At 45.1% G+C, this 20,319-nt stretch overlaps 1 protein-coding gene across 5 annotated transcripts in view; it reads right to left on the reverse strand.

Moving 5' to 3' along the window:
- Window positions 1-17,218, reverse strand: part of BIN3 (bridging integrator 3) — a 179,490-nt gene extending 162,272 nt beyond the window's left edge. For 2 of the 5 annotated variants that reach the window (XR_014970558.1, XM_085634004.1), the window contains exon 1: window positions 17,109-17,218. Coding sequence is in view for 1 of the 5 variants with exons in the window: in XM_085634004.1 (XP_085490130.1) it covers window positions 17,109-17,116 (8 nt within the window). In the remaining 4 variants the exon portion in view is untranslated. Of the gene's footprint in view, window positions 1-15,995; window positions 16,016-17,108 lie in introns of those variants that run through there. The other 3 variants (XR_014970559.1, XM_085634006.1, XM_085634010.1) reach the window with 3 other exon arrangements.
- Window positions 17,219-20,319: the final 3,101 nt, after the last annotated feature.

Consider the following 20,319-nt stretch of genomic DNA (forward strand, 5'->3'; position numbering starts at 1 on the left):
TGAGGTGCATCAATCATATAACAACCCACAACTATTTTGACCTGCTGATCACATGACTGGCTGATGTGTACACTTTTGCTATGAGGGAGGCTGGTCACGGGTGATACTCAGTGAGGCAACTGAGATGTGTTGACTAAGTCATGTTACAATTTCGCATCAAAATTTAGCACTTGCTTTACTTTTACTGTTTTGTTGCTCCGTTTCGAGGGTGTGTGAAGTAACTGTTAGACAGTTATGTGATCTGTGACAATCATTTAGTCCTTCAACGAGATGAATAGTCCGTGATGATAACGCGCAGTAATCGAAAGATACTCCAATCCAAAGATGGCGACTCGGCCTTTCATCTTTACAACAAAAAAAAACCAGTAAATTCAGTTCTAAATTGGCTAACCGTAATACTCATTTACAGAGTTTGTTAAAAGCAGCAGAACTACCAGGTAAGTGCCTGAATTTACACACGGAGGTGTTATTTCATCAACACGTGATTGAGGTTTTTGTGGGTATCTAAGTTGTTGGTATCTGGCAAGTCTCTGTACATCTGAAACAAGTGGGTCATTTCTCGCGGAGGTACATTAGGGACCTATTCACATTTTTCCGTTTAGCAGCAGTATGATGATTCACGGATTTTAGCGGTGACAAGGCTGGATAGCTAATTTAAAATGCAAATCTGTGACCATCTCCTGAGCCGAGTGAATTACAGATTGGCCGAGTAGATCATATGAGTCACTAGACCTGCAGGTCTAGCATCATTTTTTAAGTTTTTAGAAGCCAGAGTATATGGTGCAGTGTGTTTTCCTTCTGTGGATGTGTCTGTTGCTTGTTGACGCTAGAGAAAGTGTGAGAGTGTGTTGTTTTTGTGTCATCTGCCTAGTTTAGTAGTGTGATGTGGAAGTCTGGGAACCTTGAGTACGAGTGTTGTTGTGATGATAGCTTCTGTTTTTGAGACTGGTTATGTTGATGCACGATTAAATGTTTTAGGTTTTGTTTGTTAGCTGGAATGTGTAGACTAAGGGGTGACAGGGAAACCCTTTGTAAATGGAAGCCAGTGTGTTCCATGCCCTGGCTGTCACATGACTGAGTCTGTGACTATATGTCCTCCATGCACTAATGTTGTATAGTGTCTTTATGAATGTGCTGGCATAAGGTGGTTGGGTCTCATGCCCAAGGAGGTCTCAAGACTTGCACACCATGGACTATTGTGCAGTGGTAGTCACAACCTAGTTGTCTCATTTTCTTAGTCTGACATGAAGCGTGGGGTGCCTCATGTTTTGATCCGTTGCAGTTTCTGGGATTGCTATTGGTTGCCTTTGTGTGTCTGCAATGAGTACTGGAGAGTTTACAGGTTGTTGTTGTTTGGGGAATGTGTAAGCTAGAAATATTTGATACTGAGTAATTGCGAATGATTGTCCCTTTCTTTTACACTCAAAGGGAACATCGGTTCGTTGCTTGTAAAAAGGCCTGAGCTGGTGTCTGGAATGCTGAGACTGAATGATGTAACAGAATGTTGGTGTGGTCTCCAGTGGAAGAGATGGGGACAGTTGAGGGAGGATGAAGCCCTGACAAGATCCACCACCTGTTGCTGTAACCTTAGGGCCTAACTTGTAATTAGGGCTCCCGGTTTTATGGTATTTATTTTTTGTCATTTCCGTCTGTATTTATCCATATTTATTATGGGTTTTGTGAAAACCGTAAAGCTGAAACTGGTATATTTCCACATTTATTTAACCAATAAATATGCAGTCATGCTTGAATGCCTGCCAAGTTTTAGTGATATGAACACCCGCAGAAGAAAAATCAATGGCTTACATGAAAATATGCTCATTTCAGTATCAGCCTTGTGCATAGCTACTGCTGTTTAAGCCTCTTTCCTAAAATGCATTACTTTTTTAACCCCCTTACTTATCAATCTACACAGTTATTGGCCTGGCAGTCATGACAAAGTATATTTAGAATTACTCAAAAACCACCCAATTTCCGTTTTTATCCACATTTAAAAATAAATATAGACAAGAAAATAAATATTTTGTGTCTGTATTTATCTGTAAAAATCAGTAAAAACGGAATACAGTGAGCCTTACTTGTAATCAAGTACATATCTCCTACTTGAATGGCTCCAGACTCTTGAATGCAGACCATGCTCTCTACAACACATTAGATGTATTGTATGCCTGGGAAAGCAACACGGCATAATTAAAACAGGTATACAAATTCTGATCAGGACGAGGCACTAGAATCCAGCCACAGCAGTGTAATGTTTAATAAATAGGGCAGTGTCTTCCACCAAATCAGCAAAAAAGAAGCAGTGTAACAGCTCTAGAGAAGTCACAGATTGTTTATGCCCTATAAGTGCAATCGTTTGGTCAGTGGCTCTTGTACCATTACCTACCCTCATCTTGCACTTTGTCCCGCTCGGGTGACGCCAGAGGTGGTTGAAATGTCTGCCATGTGAAAAGGCTCCAGGCACAATCACGTGGCGTGTTCTGACTTCAAGTAACGGGTACCTGGGTGACATCCGAGTATGATTTTGGGCTCACGGTGTGTCTTTTGTCCTGTTGAATGTGAGCTTTTACAAGTGCCATTCTCCCTACACCACTTGATAAACGCAATCAATGTGGGTTTCTCTGGGGATCTATCATCAAGTTGGGCCACAATTCCCGTAGAAGCAATAGGGTAGTCTGCACACGCACAGCATACCCTTGCTGCTGAAGGATTCTACCCATATCCCCTCTATTCATATTTGCATTTGAAGGCGGCTGCTATGTCAGGGTGCACTTAGGTAGTAGAAGTTGAAGTCAAGGTGGTCCTCCGAAGATGTAGGCTTAAATCTCTTCAGCATAAGATCCTCTGGCCTAGTTTGTGGTTAGAACCTTGAGGCTGCACCGTGCATACTTTAGGTATGGAGAAAACGATGGCATTCTACGCACTTTTATTTAACACTTATCTGCTGTTCAGCCAAGACACATCCAGAAAAAACTCTCGTTTGCAGCTCTCAAACCATCCATAGTTCATAAGTTACCTATAAATACGCCTGTATTCCACAAGTGTGCCAAACGGAATGTTATCGAGAACGAGTCACAGCTCCACTGAACTCCATAGATTCTCCACAGCATCTACTGCCTTCAGATCATGACACCAGTGATCTAAACACAATACCTTGACACAAATCCTGCCCCATCTTCCTGAAATGCACAACTGCAATACAATTCAATAGTTCAAAGAGACAAGATGCGTGCTAAGGCAAAGTCTTTCCTGAAAAGGCACTAATCTTTTGCTGCCATAAGCCCTTTGCTCTTTCACTACACATGCTACCTCTCCCAGATCTGTAAGATATCGCAGTGAACGACCACTTCACTCATATAACTCAGGAATTCGGACTGAGAACTTACAAAAAGCATTTCCATCACCATAAAGTAACCTACAGAGTTAATCAGAGCTGCAAGCATTACACATATTATTATAATAATCACATTCCGGGGTCATCAAGCATAATATCAAAACACTTCACACATATGTTCCATGCATAAACAACAGACCTCCACCCACACGTGTAGAGTGCCATCTAGGTGGACAAGCAACTGAACGCACCACATGATGGTAGTAAGCACTATACAAATGTTACAATAAAATACACTATCTCACAAACAGAGAATGTTGTTTCTATCAACAGTTTTCTGCTGCAGATTACATGCTCTCTTAAAAATCCTTCTCCCACTATCTTCTAAAACCTGCATGAAAGATTGACGTTGGCTTAAAACTATTGTTTTCTTTACTTTCTATCAAATGACCCTCTCCTTACCTTGCATCCTCTGGATGATCCAGCTGTTGGTGTACAGCCTACCCTATGTTGCATGCTTGTCTGCCTTATTCTCTATTACTGTATTTCTGCAAAATGCACACACTCGATTTCAGAGATCAAATCCTCTCTGTCCAGAAACCATATCCCTGCTGTCTAACAATACTCAATCTCTTGTAGCCTATCTATTCATACTATCAACCCTTTTCATGAACTTACATGGGTCTGCTAATGATCAGACCAAACTCCTATAAAATGTGATCTAACACGAAAAAACTGGTGTAATCAACAATAACCGATACCCACTGGATGAACAACTAACCATTTGTACTGGAGTAGTGGGCTACTTGCCGTAAATTGCTTCAATGCCTCTTAAGGGCCAGTAAGCAATATATAAATGAACTTACAATACAGGTGAATGATGACCGGTTATGGCCGCTGCTTGTTTGGGCCTGGTAAGGAGGGCCTAGGGTTCGAAACTTGTGACAATGCAGGTCCTCAGCAGAGCAGAGCCTGAGATCACAGAGTGGTTGACCTTTTGCCACATCCAACATAGGAAATCAGATAAAGAACAAAAAGACCAACCAATAAAAGGGATCCACAGAGGTAATCGGAGCTGCAAGAATACAACAAACTATAAAAAATATGTGTGTTTCTCTCATACTTCCTCATTCATCACACTACCAAGTCGGGTGTACCACAACTCAACCACATCTAGGTGGTCATCATATATGACATGGAAACACTTCAAACAGACAACACACCTCCAACCTCACGCCCACATGGTGTAGCATGCTAACCCTGTGGAAAAGAGCTTTGGCACTACACATACGGTTAAGAAGCACTTCACACATTCAGTAAAACATACATACCCCAGGAAACCTACCTCTCCTCAAGGCCTGCTGCTCTGTTAAAGACCAGGGGTCGCATATCCACTTGTAACTAAGACAGGCTACAGGATAAACACACATCCCTTTTTAGCACAGATAGAAATGAGATGGAACTACCTCCGAATGGCTCTATGAGCAAGTGTTCTACCCAAAATACTGTAACTGCCATCCAGCAACTCGACAACTAGACTACGAAAGAAAGCATTCTATAGAAACTTCTGCCAAACAATGCTTGCCAAGAGGAGAACTTTTAACTTAGCCTAAAGCCCAACTAGCTATTATGCTGTGACCTTCGCTGGTCACCCTAAAACGATGATCAATTTGGAGGACTGTAGCACAATCCACCTGGGCATATCTTTGAGACTCTCTATCTTCCTACACAAGTTAGTCTGAGCTTTACCGCGCCGATTACAGATTGCTGCTCGTCAGGAAAATTTGATGGATGTAACTTGAAACTGCTGTGGCTGTTACAACAAATCTATCTGCCTACTTCAGAGGCAAGCAGCTTGACAAAATCTTTCATGAAGCAAGTGTGAATAAATACTTGATGGAATATTTATGGACAAGGTCCTTGCTAGGTGCATGATGCTTAAGACTCTTTTTGACTATTTTATGGCGAGACATGCATCCTTTAAGGTTCTATCACTAGGAGGGGTCTACGTGCAAGGGTCCGGCCACTGGGAGGATCAGATGGTGGCTGGTTAGTGGGGGCTCAGAACATGACAGATAACTACAGTGAGGCAATATTAACTGACCACTTCGTAGGGTAGGAGGTGGCCGATCACTTGGAAGCATTGAACTGATCAGTGAAGAAGAGCTATCAGTGATAGGGGATGAATGGGTGCCTCTGGCTGATCAACGGCGGAGAAGCTGTGGCTGATTGTTCTGGCTCAGTTGTCATGTTACCGATGGCAGAATCTGACCAATTAGGGTGTTGAGAAGTGACAGGCCAATTTGTGGTGTTTAAAGGGGTAGCTGCTCCAATGGGAAGTCTGGAAAAGGTGAGCACCAAAGATCAGGGGCTGGCTAAGCACAGTGGGCTCTCGGGGGCAGAGGAGCAACCACTAGTTAAGTGGGACACAACCAATATGTCCTCTCTTCTTCCACAGCCTTGTCCTTACTTAAATGTCTATCCCGCCCTCCCTTTCCCGCAGGTAGACCACTTCTGCAGTCACAGATTCACAGTCTGTTGTTGACAGCAGGGTTACCATGGAAGTTTTCAAGCGGGCCCCATGCTGAGTAGACAAATGACCGTAAATGTCCAAGAGCTCCCCCCCCCCCCACCTCCACCCTAGCGCCTGAGACCTTTTTGGGTGAGTAGTTGCGCTTACCAAACCCTGAATGATTGAGTAGAAAACCTTCAGGTCAGCCCAGGGAACAGGTGGAGGGATTGAAAAGGCATCACCAGGAGAGTTCAGGTTCCAAAGACTTGCTATGTGGTGTACCATAGCAAAGCTATGAGAACAGAACACACATCAAATTGAACAAGTAAATCTTTTTTGAGGACTTTTTCCAGCTTTTCTATTCCACTTTTCTGAAAAGCCAGTTAATATTGATTCTTAACACATTATTTGCAGAAAATGGTGATTTAATTAATAAATTGTTACCATGGCATGCTGCCCACCAGACTAAGGATGCTTCTTTATTAAATGCAAGCAGAGCAATGTCACAATACTGTTGGTTCCTTTAAAATGCCTTTCAGCTAATATATATTGTTCACAAATCAAGGATACAAAAAATACCACCAAATTTGCTGATGTAATATAAATAACCTTTTGCAGAATTGTTGCAGATTCACCATTGTGGGACTGTCACAATTTACAGGATTTGAATATTAAAAGTGAGTGACCCCAAATAAATAATAACAGCTTGGCCTTTAGTAGCTCAATTTCTGTGAATTAATTTTTTTCCAACTTATACATTAACCTCACTTCTTACACCTATGCAAATCATTCTAAAAATGGGTGGTCCAGACAATCTCTACAAATCAAAATTTGGTGAGTGCCTTTGCGCCATAAATACATTGAAGTAACCACCCACTGAAACACAATGAAAACACAGATGCATCTTCCCATACCTTGGATACTGAATGCAACAAGATATTCTCATACTTGTGATCTCTAAGCTAGACTATGTCAACAGCCTATAGTGCTCTCAGTTTTCTCATAAACAAAATACAGCTAATCCCAAACGCTTCCACAAGACTTCTTCCCCACCTCCACCGAAAAGAACGCCCATCCAGCCCTGCAATCAATGCACTGCCTACCAGCAGTCAGTCAGAGTAAAGTTCAAGGCACTCTGCATCATAAACAGAGCCTCCTAAGAAAAAGGATCATTATACTTAAAATGTTAAATTCAAGCAATGCAAACAAAATAGGGTACTGCACTACAGGCTTGCACCAAGGTCCATCCTACCATCTAAATTTAAGAAATCCCTAGAAGGCACCCCTTTCTCAGTGCAAGCCTCTATGCTCAGCAATTCACATTCAGTCAAACTTCAAAGCATTCAGGAGCATTTACGCTGCAGAAGAGAAGTGAAAACCTGGCTACTTTTAAGTTAACTACATCAACTCTTAACCGTGTGATGGAACCATAAATAATAATTGCTCCTTTATGTACAATCTACAGTCCAAATATATGGAACAGCCAAACGTGCACACAATTTTCTATTTTCAAATAATATTGGAAGTTCTGCCCTATCCTGGGAATTATTAAGTAAATTCACACAGAACATCTCTGGCCTTCACTGATCACACCTAACTACTAAACAAGTAGTAGCCGCTTCGCAAAATTAACACATACATCAACTAATGAGAAAATCAGTCGAGGGTCAACCCACCTCTAATTACACAAGAAAAAAAAAAAACACCCCAGATCACCATCACCATTCTGTTGCTAGCAGCAACCATATTGACCTACTGCCTGCTCCACAAGACACAATGATCCACCCCCCAATATCTAATAACCAACACCACACAAAGGACAAATCTAACCACAACAATTAAATCACACAACTGTACTAAACTTCCCTAAAAATAACGCACTAACTGAGAGACTTTAACCCAAACAATTGACTCACAAAGTCACTTACCAAGAGGAAAATAAAAATCAAGGGAAGGTACGAACAAAGTAGTTCAAACAGGCTGCATAATGCCCCGGTTACTTACCGGTAATCTTCATTACTCCGAGTCCTAGTCTTCCTCGCCACAGTATTCACATATGAGCCTCCGGCTCCACACAGAACTCCAAGTAAAATTAAAAGAGCAGCGCTCTAGTCTCCCCTCCCTCCTCCAATATGGCCCCCAGTGGCTTCAGCCAATCCCATAAAGGGATACATACCAATCATCTCGACCTGATAAACAAAGCCGCAGACATGAAGCCACCACCAGGGCCGGGAGGGAAGGGAAACTATACTGTGGCGAGGAAGACTAGGACTCGGAGTAATGAAGATTACCGGTAAGTAACCGGGGCATTACCTCCTCGTCCAGTCTTCCTCGCCACAGTATTCACATATGAGCCGATACCAAAGCAATCAGCTTCATGTAAGGAAAAGACCACACCAAAGTGCAGTGAAAAACAAGATTTAATATACAGAGGTACAGCAATAAAAAAAGACAACCTCTCAAGGCATCCCCGCAGTCAGAACAGAAGATGCAAATGAAACAGAACCCCCACCCCCAACCTGGAGGCGGTAATGGGACATGAATGTATGAGGTGAAGACCAAGTAGCAGCCTGGCAAACATCCTCCATGGACACCCCTTTGAAGGAGGCCCAAGACACAGCAACAGAGCGGGTGGAACGCCCCTGAACAGGAAGGGAGGGAACTTCAGAAACCGAAGCATACGCCAACAAAATGGCCTCCTTAATCCAGCGACTGATCGTCGAGAGGGAGGGTTTCAGTCCCTGACGCGACAAACCATAATTGACAAACAAGTTGTCCACTTTGCAAAAGGAAGACGTGCGTGATAAATATATCAATAAAGCACGACGAACATCTAAGAGGTGCAACAGGGATTCCTCATCCGAGGAAGGATCAGGACAAAGACATGGAAGCACCACCTCAGAAGACCTGTGAAAATAAGAATCCACTTTCGGAATGAACGTAGGATGAGGGCGCAACACCACCCGGTCCGACAAAACCAACAAAAAAGGAGCAGAACGAAGGAAGGCACCCAACTCACCCATACGTCTGGCAGAAGCAATCGCCACAAGAAACACCACCTTGAGTGTTAAAAACTTCAACCCCACCGACTCCAAAGGCTCGAAGGGAGCCAACTGCAAGGAGCGCAATACCAAAGGCAGGTCCCAAGGTGGAGGACACATGATAGGACGGGGGCGTTGGAAAGAGAGAGACTTAAAAAGTCTAGCAACCAATGGCGAAACAGAAATTAAAGGGAGGACATGGAACGCCTGAATCGCAGCCCACTGAGCCCGAAGAGTCGAAATGGCCAAGCCCAGCACAAATCCATCATTCAAAAAATCCAAAATGCGAGCCGGATCCAAAGAAGCCACCGACAGATCGCGACACAGACACCAAGAAACAAAATTATCCCAGTGTTTCGCATAGGATTTAAGAGTAGAAGGTCTCCTGGATTGCTGAATGACCCCAGCCACAGCCAATGAACAGCCAGTTCGCATCAACGAATCCCTCTCAAGAGCCAGGCCCGCAGACCCAAGGAACGGAACACAGGCAGAGGAAGAAGAGGACCCAACAGAGGATAAGGACTGAATGGCAAGGCCCACCCCGGAGACACAGCCAATTCCAACATCAGGGGATACCAAGGGCGACGCATCCAACCCGGAGCAATGAGAAGCACAAAGGATCCCTCCCTCTTGATCTTCTGCAAGACCGCCGGAATCAGGGGAACAGGGGGAAAGGCATACAAGAGACCCGTCGGCCAAGGGAACGACAGGCCATCCACCCTCCATGCATCCCGGCAAGGCATAATTGTGCAAAAGCAACGGATCTTGAAATTGTCCTGGGAAGCAAAGAGGTCGACAATCGGATAACCAAACATCCGCCGCAACCTCCTGAACATCACATGTGTCAGGGACAAAGATCCCATGGAAGGAAACACCCGGCTCAGACAATCCGCCACAGTGTTCTCCGTGCCAGGTAGATAAATGGCAGATAGGGACTCCAGATGTATCTCTGCCCAACAACAAATCCGACGGCTGAGGCAACTGAGGGATCGAACCTTGCACCCTCCTTGATGGTTCACATACGACATCACAACCTGATTGTCCGTTCGGACCTGTACATGGTGACCCTGAACCAGATCCGAGAAATCCAACAAACCCAGAAGTACGGCTTTCAGCTCCTTGTAGTTGGAGGAACATGACAACACCGACTGAGGCCAAACCCCCCGAGTCGTCGAATCCCCCAGAGTAGCACCCCACCCCAGCAGGCTGGCATCGGTAGTGACCACGCGGGTGGGAACTATCAGAAAGGGGCGGCCCCTGGACAGATGACCCTAGTCCAACCACCAACCCAGGACTACCCGAACTTCTTCCGACATAGGAACCAAAACAGTCATATCTAGGGAACAGGGTCCCAATGCGACAAAACGTGGGACACCACCGGGTACATGTGGAGTCGAGCCCACGGCACCGTCAACAATGATGCCGACATCAGACCCTGAACCCTGAGCCATAGGCTCACAGGATGAGAATGCCCCACCAACAGGGCACGAACTGCAGACACCAGGGACAGAATCCTGGGAGGTGGCAGGAACACCATACCCAACCGAGTCCTGAACAGAGCCCCAATGAAAGTCAATTCCTGTGCAGGAACCAGGGAGGACTTCGGTACATTCACTAGGAACCCATGATGCTCCAGGACATGGCACACTCTCTGGACATGCAACTCCGCCTTAGGAAGAGAAGAAGCAGAAATTAAAATGTCGTCCAGATAAGGAAAAACACTAATGCCCTCCCCATGCAAAAGTCCAATAAGAGGAGCCAGAACCTTAGTAAAGACCCTGGGAGCAGAGCAGAGTCCAAAGGGCATTACCTGGAATTGGTAATGCCGACCCATCACGCAAAACCGGAGAAATTTCTGAGAGGCTGGATGAACAGGGATATGGAGATAAGCATCCCTCAAGTCTATCGATGCAAGGAAGTCGCCCTGAGATATCAGAGGAAGGATCAACTGAAGGGAAACCATCTTGAACTTCTGGTGAGGGATGTAAGTATTCACCCACTTCAGGTCCATCACTGGCCGAAGATCCCCAGTGCGCTTTGACACCAGGAATAGGATGGAATACACACCAACCCCAATTGATCGATGGGAACAGGAATCACCGCACCCTTGACCACCAGGGATTCGATGCCTTCCAAAAGCGCCAATCTCCTTACAGGATCTCTGGGACAAGGAGTAACCCTGAAACAGTCTGGGGGAGTCTGGATAAATCCAATACGCAATCCCTCTGAAACCACCTGCAGCACCCATTTGTCCGATATAGTCATTCTCCAAGACTCCAGGAAGAAACTGAGGCGACCCCAACCGGACCCATACCAGGAGCGATCCAGTCACGACTTCGGTGCAGGAGTGGAGGAGGAAGAAGAACCGGAGAACTGGGTTTTTCCAAAGGAAGGAGCACCCCGGCCACGCCCCCTCCCACGAAAGGGCTGACCAGCTCGACCCCTCCGAGAAGGGCCAAAAGCCCTCTGAGAACCAAAGGAACGGAAGTGACCCGCCCTCTCAGGAGCCAGGAGTTTACGGTCCTCCGCCGTTTTCTTAACCATGTCATCCAGAGGCGACCCAAAAAGCTTAACCCCAGAAAAAGGAATCTTCATCAGGAGATTTTTCTGCGCAGCATCAGCCTTCCATGAACGAAGCCACAACTGGCGTCTCGCAGCCACTAAAGACCCAGCCGCGGAAGCCGCCGCTCCCAAAGAGTCAAAGGAGACATCCGAAAGCAACCGAACTTGTTGCTCCATCATAGCCAGGGTAGAAGAAACATCCTCCCCCTGATCCAATAATTCAGACAGAGACTGAAAATCCTTAAGCAAGGATTGTATAGTGCAAGAAGCATAGGCAGCCGCCCTGATAGAGAAATTCGCAGCCGCAAAAGTGCGCTTCACCGCACCATCCACTTTACGGTCAACCGGGTCAGCAGGAGAAGAATCCTCAGAAACTACAGTCCCATGAGACGCCATGCTGGCCAACAAGGAATCAACCTTCACCGAGGAAGGGAATTTCACATCAAAGTCCAGTAGCGGGTACCTCTTATTCAAAAAGCGTGGAAAGGAACCCTTGTCCACATCTTTCCATTCATTCTCCAGGACCCTCAATACTGAAGAGTGTAGAGGCAAAGAATCAGGTTCAGGACGCTGGTATTGCGCAAATAGATCGTCTTCCAGAGGAACAACAGAAGCAGGAAACACCAAGTTCTCTCTAATGTGACCCAGCACCTCCTTCAGGTCGGCACCCTGCACAAAACGACCTCTGACATCAACCCCCTCCTCAATGTCAGAATCAGCAGCCGCAGCGCCATCAACCTTAGCCCGCTTCGCAGGAGGAACAGGCATCTGACCTTGCATAGCAGCAGCCACAGCAGAATTGATCATCTGCTGCAACACGTCCATAGAGGGGATCTGTATACCAGAACCAGAAGCCTCAGGAGCAGCATCAGCCACAGAACCACTCTCCATCATAGTCATACACCAGTGAACGCATGAAGTGAAACACAGGCAGGGAAGAAGACAACACGCCTGGCATAAAAGGCCCCGGGGTTGCTAGGCAACCTAACAAGCCAGTACATGCAATCAGACAAATCAACATAAATGTCGGACGAAACAGCCGCGCGCATGCCCACAGACAGTGGATGCAACACAGAGACCGTCTTGTGAGGTCGGAGACAGATCGAACACCGCCCCACCACTTTAAGGAACGTGCACCGAACCTGCATCTGAAGAAAAGCGTACGGGAGTCACCCGCCCCCACAGCAAGTACACGCGGCCCCGTCAGGAGGTAAGAACGCCACCGGGAGCCTCCGGCCCCCAGATCAAACGCATCCGGACGCGCTACGTCCGCTTAGCAGGACGCGCGGCCGGTAAATGAAACAAACCACCGACAACAGTCAGGAGGCTGAATCCAGAGTCACAGTATGACTCACTGTCACAATCGAAACGAACGCCACTGAAAGTCCGCTGAAGCAGGACCAGAGGCGCGAAGGTAGTAGTAGGAGGTAAAAAAACATTTTAAAAAGAATTAAACTACCAACAACAGTGAAAAAACATACTACTACCCCCAAACTAGATACCCTAGGGCGTAACGGGTCCGCTCAAGCAGGAACCCAGCCCCACTCACCTGATCAACAGGCAACACAGCACTCGGAGAAGTGCAGAAAAAAAGAACAGGTCGAGATGATTGGTATGTATCCCTTTATGGGATTCGCTGAAGCCACTGGGGGCCATATTGGAGGAGGGAGGGGAGACTAGAGCGCTGCTCTTTTAATTTTACTTGGAGTTCTGTGTGGAGCCGGAGGCTCATATGTGAATACTGTGGCGAGGAAGACTGGACGAGGAGGTAATAATTTTCTTAATCTTGCTTGACCCCATTACACTCACAGAACCCATAAGGTTTATGTCGATAACCCAGTACTATACCAGTCCACAGCAATAAATGCCTCATCACCAGCTGAGCAGGCATGGAATAACCAAAGAGATCTGCCACATACTGCTGGCCAATGGAGGCCTCTAATTTAGTCCATCGCTCCGGATCCCATCATAACAGGGATGTGGAATTCCTATAGCCCAAGGCCATATTATTTGGGGTCAAGGGCAACAAGTTTTAATGTGTAATATGTCCTTGGGACAAGTAGGCCTAACCCCTTAAAGCACAAACTCTTTGGCTGCCAGTTTACAGTAATACATTATGGATCAGGGAAGAGCAATGTCTGCAGTTAAGGTAATATTTGTGGCTGTGGTAATATTTGTGGCTGTGTTTAATACTGTTCAAACTTGTATTTATGGTTCATTAATGCAAAGCCTTTATTATTAGAGTGAGTGCTTTAAGGAAATGTTGTAAGCTCGGCCTGTACTACTGACAGTGGTTCCAATATAAAAATGTGTACACGCGTTTTCAAAGTTTAGCAATGTGAGACTATGTATAATGCTCCCAGAATGTTCTATGGATGCAAATATTTGCAGAGGCTTGAAAGCAAGCTTGGGGAGTCTTTGCTTTCAAAATGAAATGTTCACAAAAAAATGCAAGTAGGAAAAAAAAAACATTTGGCTAAACTACTGTACAATTTTAAGTACCATTTCTTTGCAACATCATTTAGTAAAATGTGTTGATGTATGCTGGCATATCCCAAAGATATTCATAATGGAAAATCAGTGTAACCAGATTCAATAAAATTGTGGGAAACATAAAAATAAAGATGCATTGGCAAAGCCAGCAGGTCTGAAACCGATGGTCAGCGTTTTGGTTTCGTCAATGTCTGACTTGGTTTGGCATAGTTTTTGTAAAACCAAATTGGTGTAGGAGCTGCCGGGTTCTCACCATTATAACAAACATTGGCAAAAGGAAAATAGTTTTTGGCCTCAAAAAGCACACATTGCCACAGTAGTTCCTGGCACTGAACAAAACTACTTTGCGCGCAGATATGCTCCTTGTGAAAGAGCAGAATGCTGTAACTCACAGTGAAGCCATCTCATAGAGAGAGACGGAATTTTAATAAACGCAAAAGGCCATGGTTAACGCCAGACCTAATTAGGGGCCCAATTATCAAAGAGTCTCAAAAGTGCACCCATGGTATATGTCCTTGTATTAAGTGCAGATATACAACTTTCGCAAATTCACAAAAAGTTACAGAAGTAGGCCAAGAAATAGTAATCCAAGAAAATATTTGTGAACTGCATCTTAGCATGAGCAAATGTGCATGTGTAGGTTTGCTCATGCGAAAATATGAGTGTTTGCAAGTTCACTTTCCCTCCAACCACTTTTGCCATGGTCAAGAGTTAAGTTCAAACCTTTCTCAGTATGGGTAAAGATTTGAGAAGAGTTGGTGAAAATCCTTTAAACATGCAAGTTAGTAGGATTACACAGACTGAAAAAGGGAATTCCAACCCTGGAACTATTGCTTACCACTACCTTCAGCCCCAGTACGTAGATCTGCGGAAACGTGACAAACATAAGGGAATGGCTAGTATTCAAACCCTACTATGGTATGAGGCTGGCATAATCAGAGAGGCTATATCAGAGATCTTATATGATGAGATTGCTGCCATAATTTGTTGCCACACTACATGGCACAAAAGGGACAAGTGTATTTTGTTACAGGACAAGTAGATTTGTGAAGCAACCTGACCTGTGGGCAAGTAGATATATTATATTAAATTCCACACGCCTGTCATAATAAAAAAAAATCATACATAGGATGATTAAAGGTCCTCACAGTAGCTCTCCCCACAATATTTTCCTCAAATCTATGCCTGCTCAGGACCATAAACTTTAAAGTAGAATTTCAGAATTGACAATCCAGTGCATTATTCAGATAAGTGTCCTAAGATCATAAGAAATACCATAAGGGAGTCTGCAGAGCTGTTCAAAGCTGCTAGTTTACTGAAAACCATAACCAAAGCTGCTATCTCACACTTCTTCACCATCACACTGCTAAGCGTCACATCCCATAACACAATACCTGCACCTCGAGGGTCACCTCGAGTGACATTGAAACAATCACACATAGAATCAAAACAAATACTTTGTCCTTTCAACCACACTCCCAAAACAGGACTGCATACTACCAAAGTAGGCAAATGCTTCAGCAACCCTCATGGGGTAGTAAGCGCTATATAAATATTAAAAGCTCTGTGTACTAGCAATCCTTAGAGTGGTTCACTTGGGAAAGAGATATGGTCTACTTTACATACTTTGGAACCAGGAGATTGATATATTCTAGGTGTTAACTCCAGCTTCAACACTTTATGAAAATGTGTGATTTTGCAAAATACTATGTCCCTGCAGTTCGTGTCCATACACTGTCAACATTATTTTGAATGCCTTTTAGCAAGTCTGATTGCCGTGTGTGCTACGGAAGAAAACATATTGGTTTGTACCAATATCTCAACTCCTCACATAAAAGTAAATTACACAAAAGTACTTTTCACAGGTATTGGTGAGCGCAGGTTTCCTTTTGCCACTTTCGTGCAGTTTTAAGTATACTATTCAGATTTACCACAGGCAACCAAAAGGGCATTGTATACAACTAGTCAATCAATAAAACTTTATTTTTATTATTGTATACAACTAGTATAGTCTGCGTCAATACAAAGTACCACTATGTGGTGCAACACTTACCTGACTTCACTGCCCTACGATCTCTTACGTTGGCACTCTCATGGGGGTGTTACACCCCCTTAAAAATATATTTTGTTGTAAATAGTTGTGAACAGGTGCTTTCAGTCGGGTATGGTGAAGTGTCTATCGGAAGAGGGAAGAGGTGTGGCGCCGGGGCCAGGGCGACTGACTGCGGAATCTGGGGGTCACGGTTCGATCGCCGGCGGTAGATTAGCCCAGCACAATGTGACTCTGGGCAATAGCTTGCTTAATCAGCCAGACGGCCCCCAGCGCCTAGAGACCCTTACGGGTGAGTGTTCGCGCTTTATAAAATGTGGATATTATAATTTACCTGGGATTTCTACAAGCCCACAAACACACTTGCTCTTAGCTCTGTTTTGAAGGCCTTAAAAATGCGGATTAGTTGGAAAAATGTGCCATTGACTGTTGAGAAATCTGAAGCTCCCCACCCCCCAATCTTATTGACCATGGATGAAGACGAGGGGGGAGGGTAGGTGTTTAGGGGCACTAGTTATCGGGTGTAAATGGCTATTTATTGTATGCATTTTTATATAGCGCGAACTTTACCCAGAGATGTCAGAGCGCTTTACAATAGAACGAAGAAAGTTTCATGAGGAATGAGAGTCTTATAGGTACTCGTGTGGAATTTACATATCAACAAGTTACAATTACGATTACAAAAGAATGTTAGGTACTGGGCAGTGGGGTGGTGACTCGAGGGTCGGGTAGTGCTGACCAGGAAGTGAAGTGGACAGGGTATTAGTGATCGCTGGGTAATCGGGGTGGCTTATCACAGGTAGGTGGGGAGGGGGGGGGGGGCTGTTAGTGGTACTGGTAACTTGGAGTAAATGGCTGTTAGGTACTGGGTCGTGGGGCTGGTGACTCGAGGGTCGGGTAATACTGAGAGATCACTGTGGTGATGACTGATAGGCAGTCAGTGGGAGCCTATAGGAAGTCAGTGGGAGCCTATCGCCAGAGGCGGCCGTGAAAGAGGAAACGGAGTGGTCATTAAGATGCATTTCTATGGCTGATAACTGGAGGCTGTCATTAAACTACACCAAACCCTCCCTGTGATCGCGAGTCTTCCCCAGGGGGGCGGTTCTCCCTCCTCACCAGCTCATGTCGATCCGGAGCCCCTGCACTTCCGCCTTCGACTCTTCCTGAGTTATACACAACAATTTCTGCACTTGTGCCGCTGCCACCCACACCGGAAGTGACGTAACACACAGATGGCTTCCCACACCAGTAAGGGAGGAGCTCGTGAACCATCTCTATGGAAACCTGGCCACACGGTGCGAAGGAGGAGGCGGTGTGTAAATAGAGCAGCAAAGAAACATCAGTGTATTTTACACCAGAGGGTCCGAGTTACTCGTTAAAGCTCTCTAGCATTTAGTGGTACCACTGCTGCCCGGATAGATGTTAATATGCCCATCCTTGTTTCTCATGGAAAGATAACTAACGTGTTTTTTTTATCAGTACAACTCAATGGAAAATTAAGGCGTGCCTCGCGTTTCCTTTCAGAATCAATATATTTATTTTGTGAAAAAAGTTCAACCTTATTTCAAATAAAAACCTCGTATTCAGTGTATGCCGATGGCTGCTCCTAGGAGGACACTATAGAACACTTCTGAAGTCTGCTAGTAACCAGCATGTGCCACTGGTTATTCTTTTAGCTGTCCTGGATACACATAATAGGGGAGGGCTTGAAGTGGGGCGGGTCCGACCGGTGCTCAGCACCGGCAGTTCTAAACAAGCATTTGCAATGCATTAGGTCTCGCATTTACGCGAGCTTGAGCTATTGACATTGCAAATAACAATGTCTATTGGCATTGTCATTTACAATGCCAATAGCATTAACTCGTGTATTTGACAATAAACGTGTATGGGAGAAGTGAAGGGAGCGGAGGTCAGAACTGGCGGGGTCTTGACCCTCAATTGTTCCAGATGCGGGGGGCTTCCTCAGGGAATAGTCCATCACCTAAGTGTTTGTGTTTCCTCTTCTGAGCATGGGTTGCAGAGGCAGTGTGTGCATACAGGATGTAGGGACTTCCAGTAGTGTCAAAATATCGGTTACGATGTCCCGCTCCCTGACATGTTCATAGTTTTGAAAGAAATGTTCATACAGTTTTCGAATATTTCTTGGACGAGCACACCTGAATGAAGCGGACCCTGTGCAGATAGTGAGTGCTGCAAAGCAGGGCTGCCAATTACAGTGAGCAGAGAGCGAGGCTCTTTATCAAAGAAGAGATGAGGGTGAAATGCATCTCGAGTACAAGACAGCTGTTTGAATAAACCTCTCCACTTTCTAAGGCACTTCAGGAAGCGACATGATTGCTTTGCTCTCTTCTCCTGTCTGAATGCCAGAAATACAAACGGAATGATGTCTAACCAGCTCGCTGCACGCCTCTGAAATACTTGTGCACTGGGGATTATGTGTTTTTGTGCCAGCTGAACAATACAGTCTTGCAAAGCAGTCATGTTTTGGGCTCGGGAAAAACAGGAACATAAAACAAAACTGGCTTAGCGAGATAATGGGGAAGATTGCAAGACAGCAAGGATGTGATAACAAGCAGGAAGTGGGATAAGGGAGGGGGTGGCAAATGGTGTGCACTTTCGCGGCCGCTTTGATGTTCTCAGTGGCCGCGCGGCTCACTGAGAACATCAAAGCGGCCGCAAAATGATCACGCAGGCTGCCAAATGGTGCGCACATGCACTGTAGTTGGCGGCCTGAAAGCACTGGTTTGCACTTCCAAATCTCCCTTTTACAAAAGCTCTCGCGAGAGCAGCGCTAAAGAGCTGGCTCAGGCGAGACCTAAAAATTGACTAGCAGGTGTCTGGTTAAGCAAATGATTTTGCAATATAAAAGCAGATCTTACGAGCTTTGTAGGTGGGTTAGTATTGATGTGTCTCCCTGCTAATGGGCTGCTCCATTGGCTGTTTCGACCGCACAAGGTTTGTTTTTGTGGGGAAAAAAATAATCATGGCTAGCATCAGTATCAGAATTTAACAGCGAGCACAGTGGAATTTCACACGATTGTAGTGGAAAGAAGTGACTCAGGCAACCTTCACAGTGGCGCTGTTATTCTGCGTTCCATTGTACTTGAATAACCTGCTTTTGGTACAACCTGACAACCCAAACTGCAAAGACCCTTTTCAGAAAGGGTCACCGAGGCAGCCACTGGGAATATTGCAAAAGATGTTCCTGAGTTTGCTCTCATAGTAGTCTGGCCCCCTACTGTCTTTCACAATTGGTTCCACATTCCTAAACGAGTATACTGTGCATCCAGCGGTGGGATGGAGATACGAGATAGGATAGGGAAGGGACGCCCGGCGGGAAACTGGCACAAGCTGTTTATTTATTTATTTATTTATTTATTTCATTAATGCGTTTTTATATAGCGCAGACTTTACCCGAAGGTGTCAGAGCGCTTCACAATAGGAGCAGTAATGATACATAAGGAGAAAAATTACAAGTGAGCATGTTACAAAATGAAATGGTATGTTACATGAGGCAATAGTGACAATTGTGCAAGTATCAAGAGCAAACAAAATACAAGAGGTAGCAAACGATACGTTACAAAAGGAAAAAGTGACGTGTGCAGGTTAAAAGAGCATATAGGGTACACGTAGAGGTAAAAAAATTTCAATAAATGGCAGATACTCAAAACACTAAAACAAAAGTTACGTTACATGAGGCAGTGGTGGCCATTGTGCATGTATCAAAAGCACACAAAATACTGTGTTGCTGAAATAAACTGTGTTGCTGAAATAAACGAGCGCCCGCCGCAAAAGTGAAAGTAAATTTGTGATGCGGCGGAGTGGCGCGCGCGCTTGGCGGGGGCGGGGGAGCGGACCCTTTGAAGTTTGATGCCGATGGCGCCAGTGGGCTGAAGCGCTTCCCAAAAGCGGATTGCATGGCGGCACGATGGGCGTGATTGTGCGCGTGCTCGCCATGCAATCCGTTTTTCGGAGCACTTTTCGGAGCCCCTTACTATAGTCTCGCTTTGCGATCGCTTACGCGATAGCAAGGCGAGACCTAAAAAGCAGGTGCTGAGATGGGTCCCTATCCGGCTCTCCATTTTTGCCCTCACACAGGACGGGAAAGAAAATCTTAACTCTGCACCAGTGCCGCATTTCACTGCCTTTGATGTAACTTTAAAGAGACTCGTTATAGTTCTTTCTCAGTTTCAGCATTTCAGAACTGAAGCATTTTCAATATTCTATACAACAAGGAAGCCATAGTTGGTGCCTATTTAGCTTATGCAACTAACAACCCATTTGCAAAGCCAATAGCTCGGGCTTGTTGTAGGTGTAATGTTACTTG

This window comes from Triturus cristatus, chromosome 11, assembly GCF_964204655.1.
Source record: "Triturus cristatus chromosome 11, aTriCri1.1, whole genome shotgun sequence".
Taxonomy (NCBI): Eukaryota; Metazoa; Chordata; class Amphibia; order Caudata; family Salamandridae; genus Triturus; species Triturus cristatus.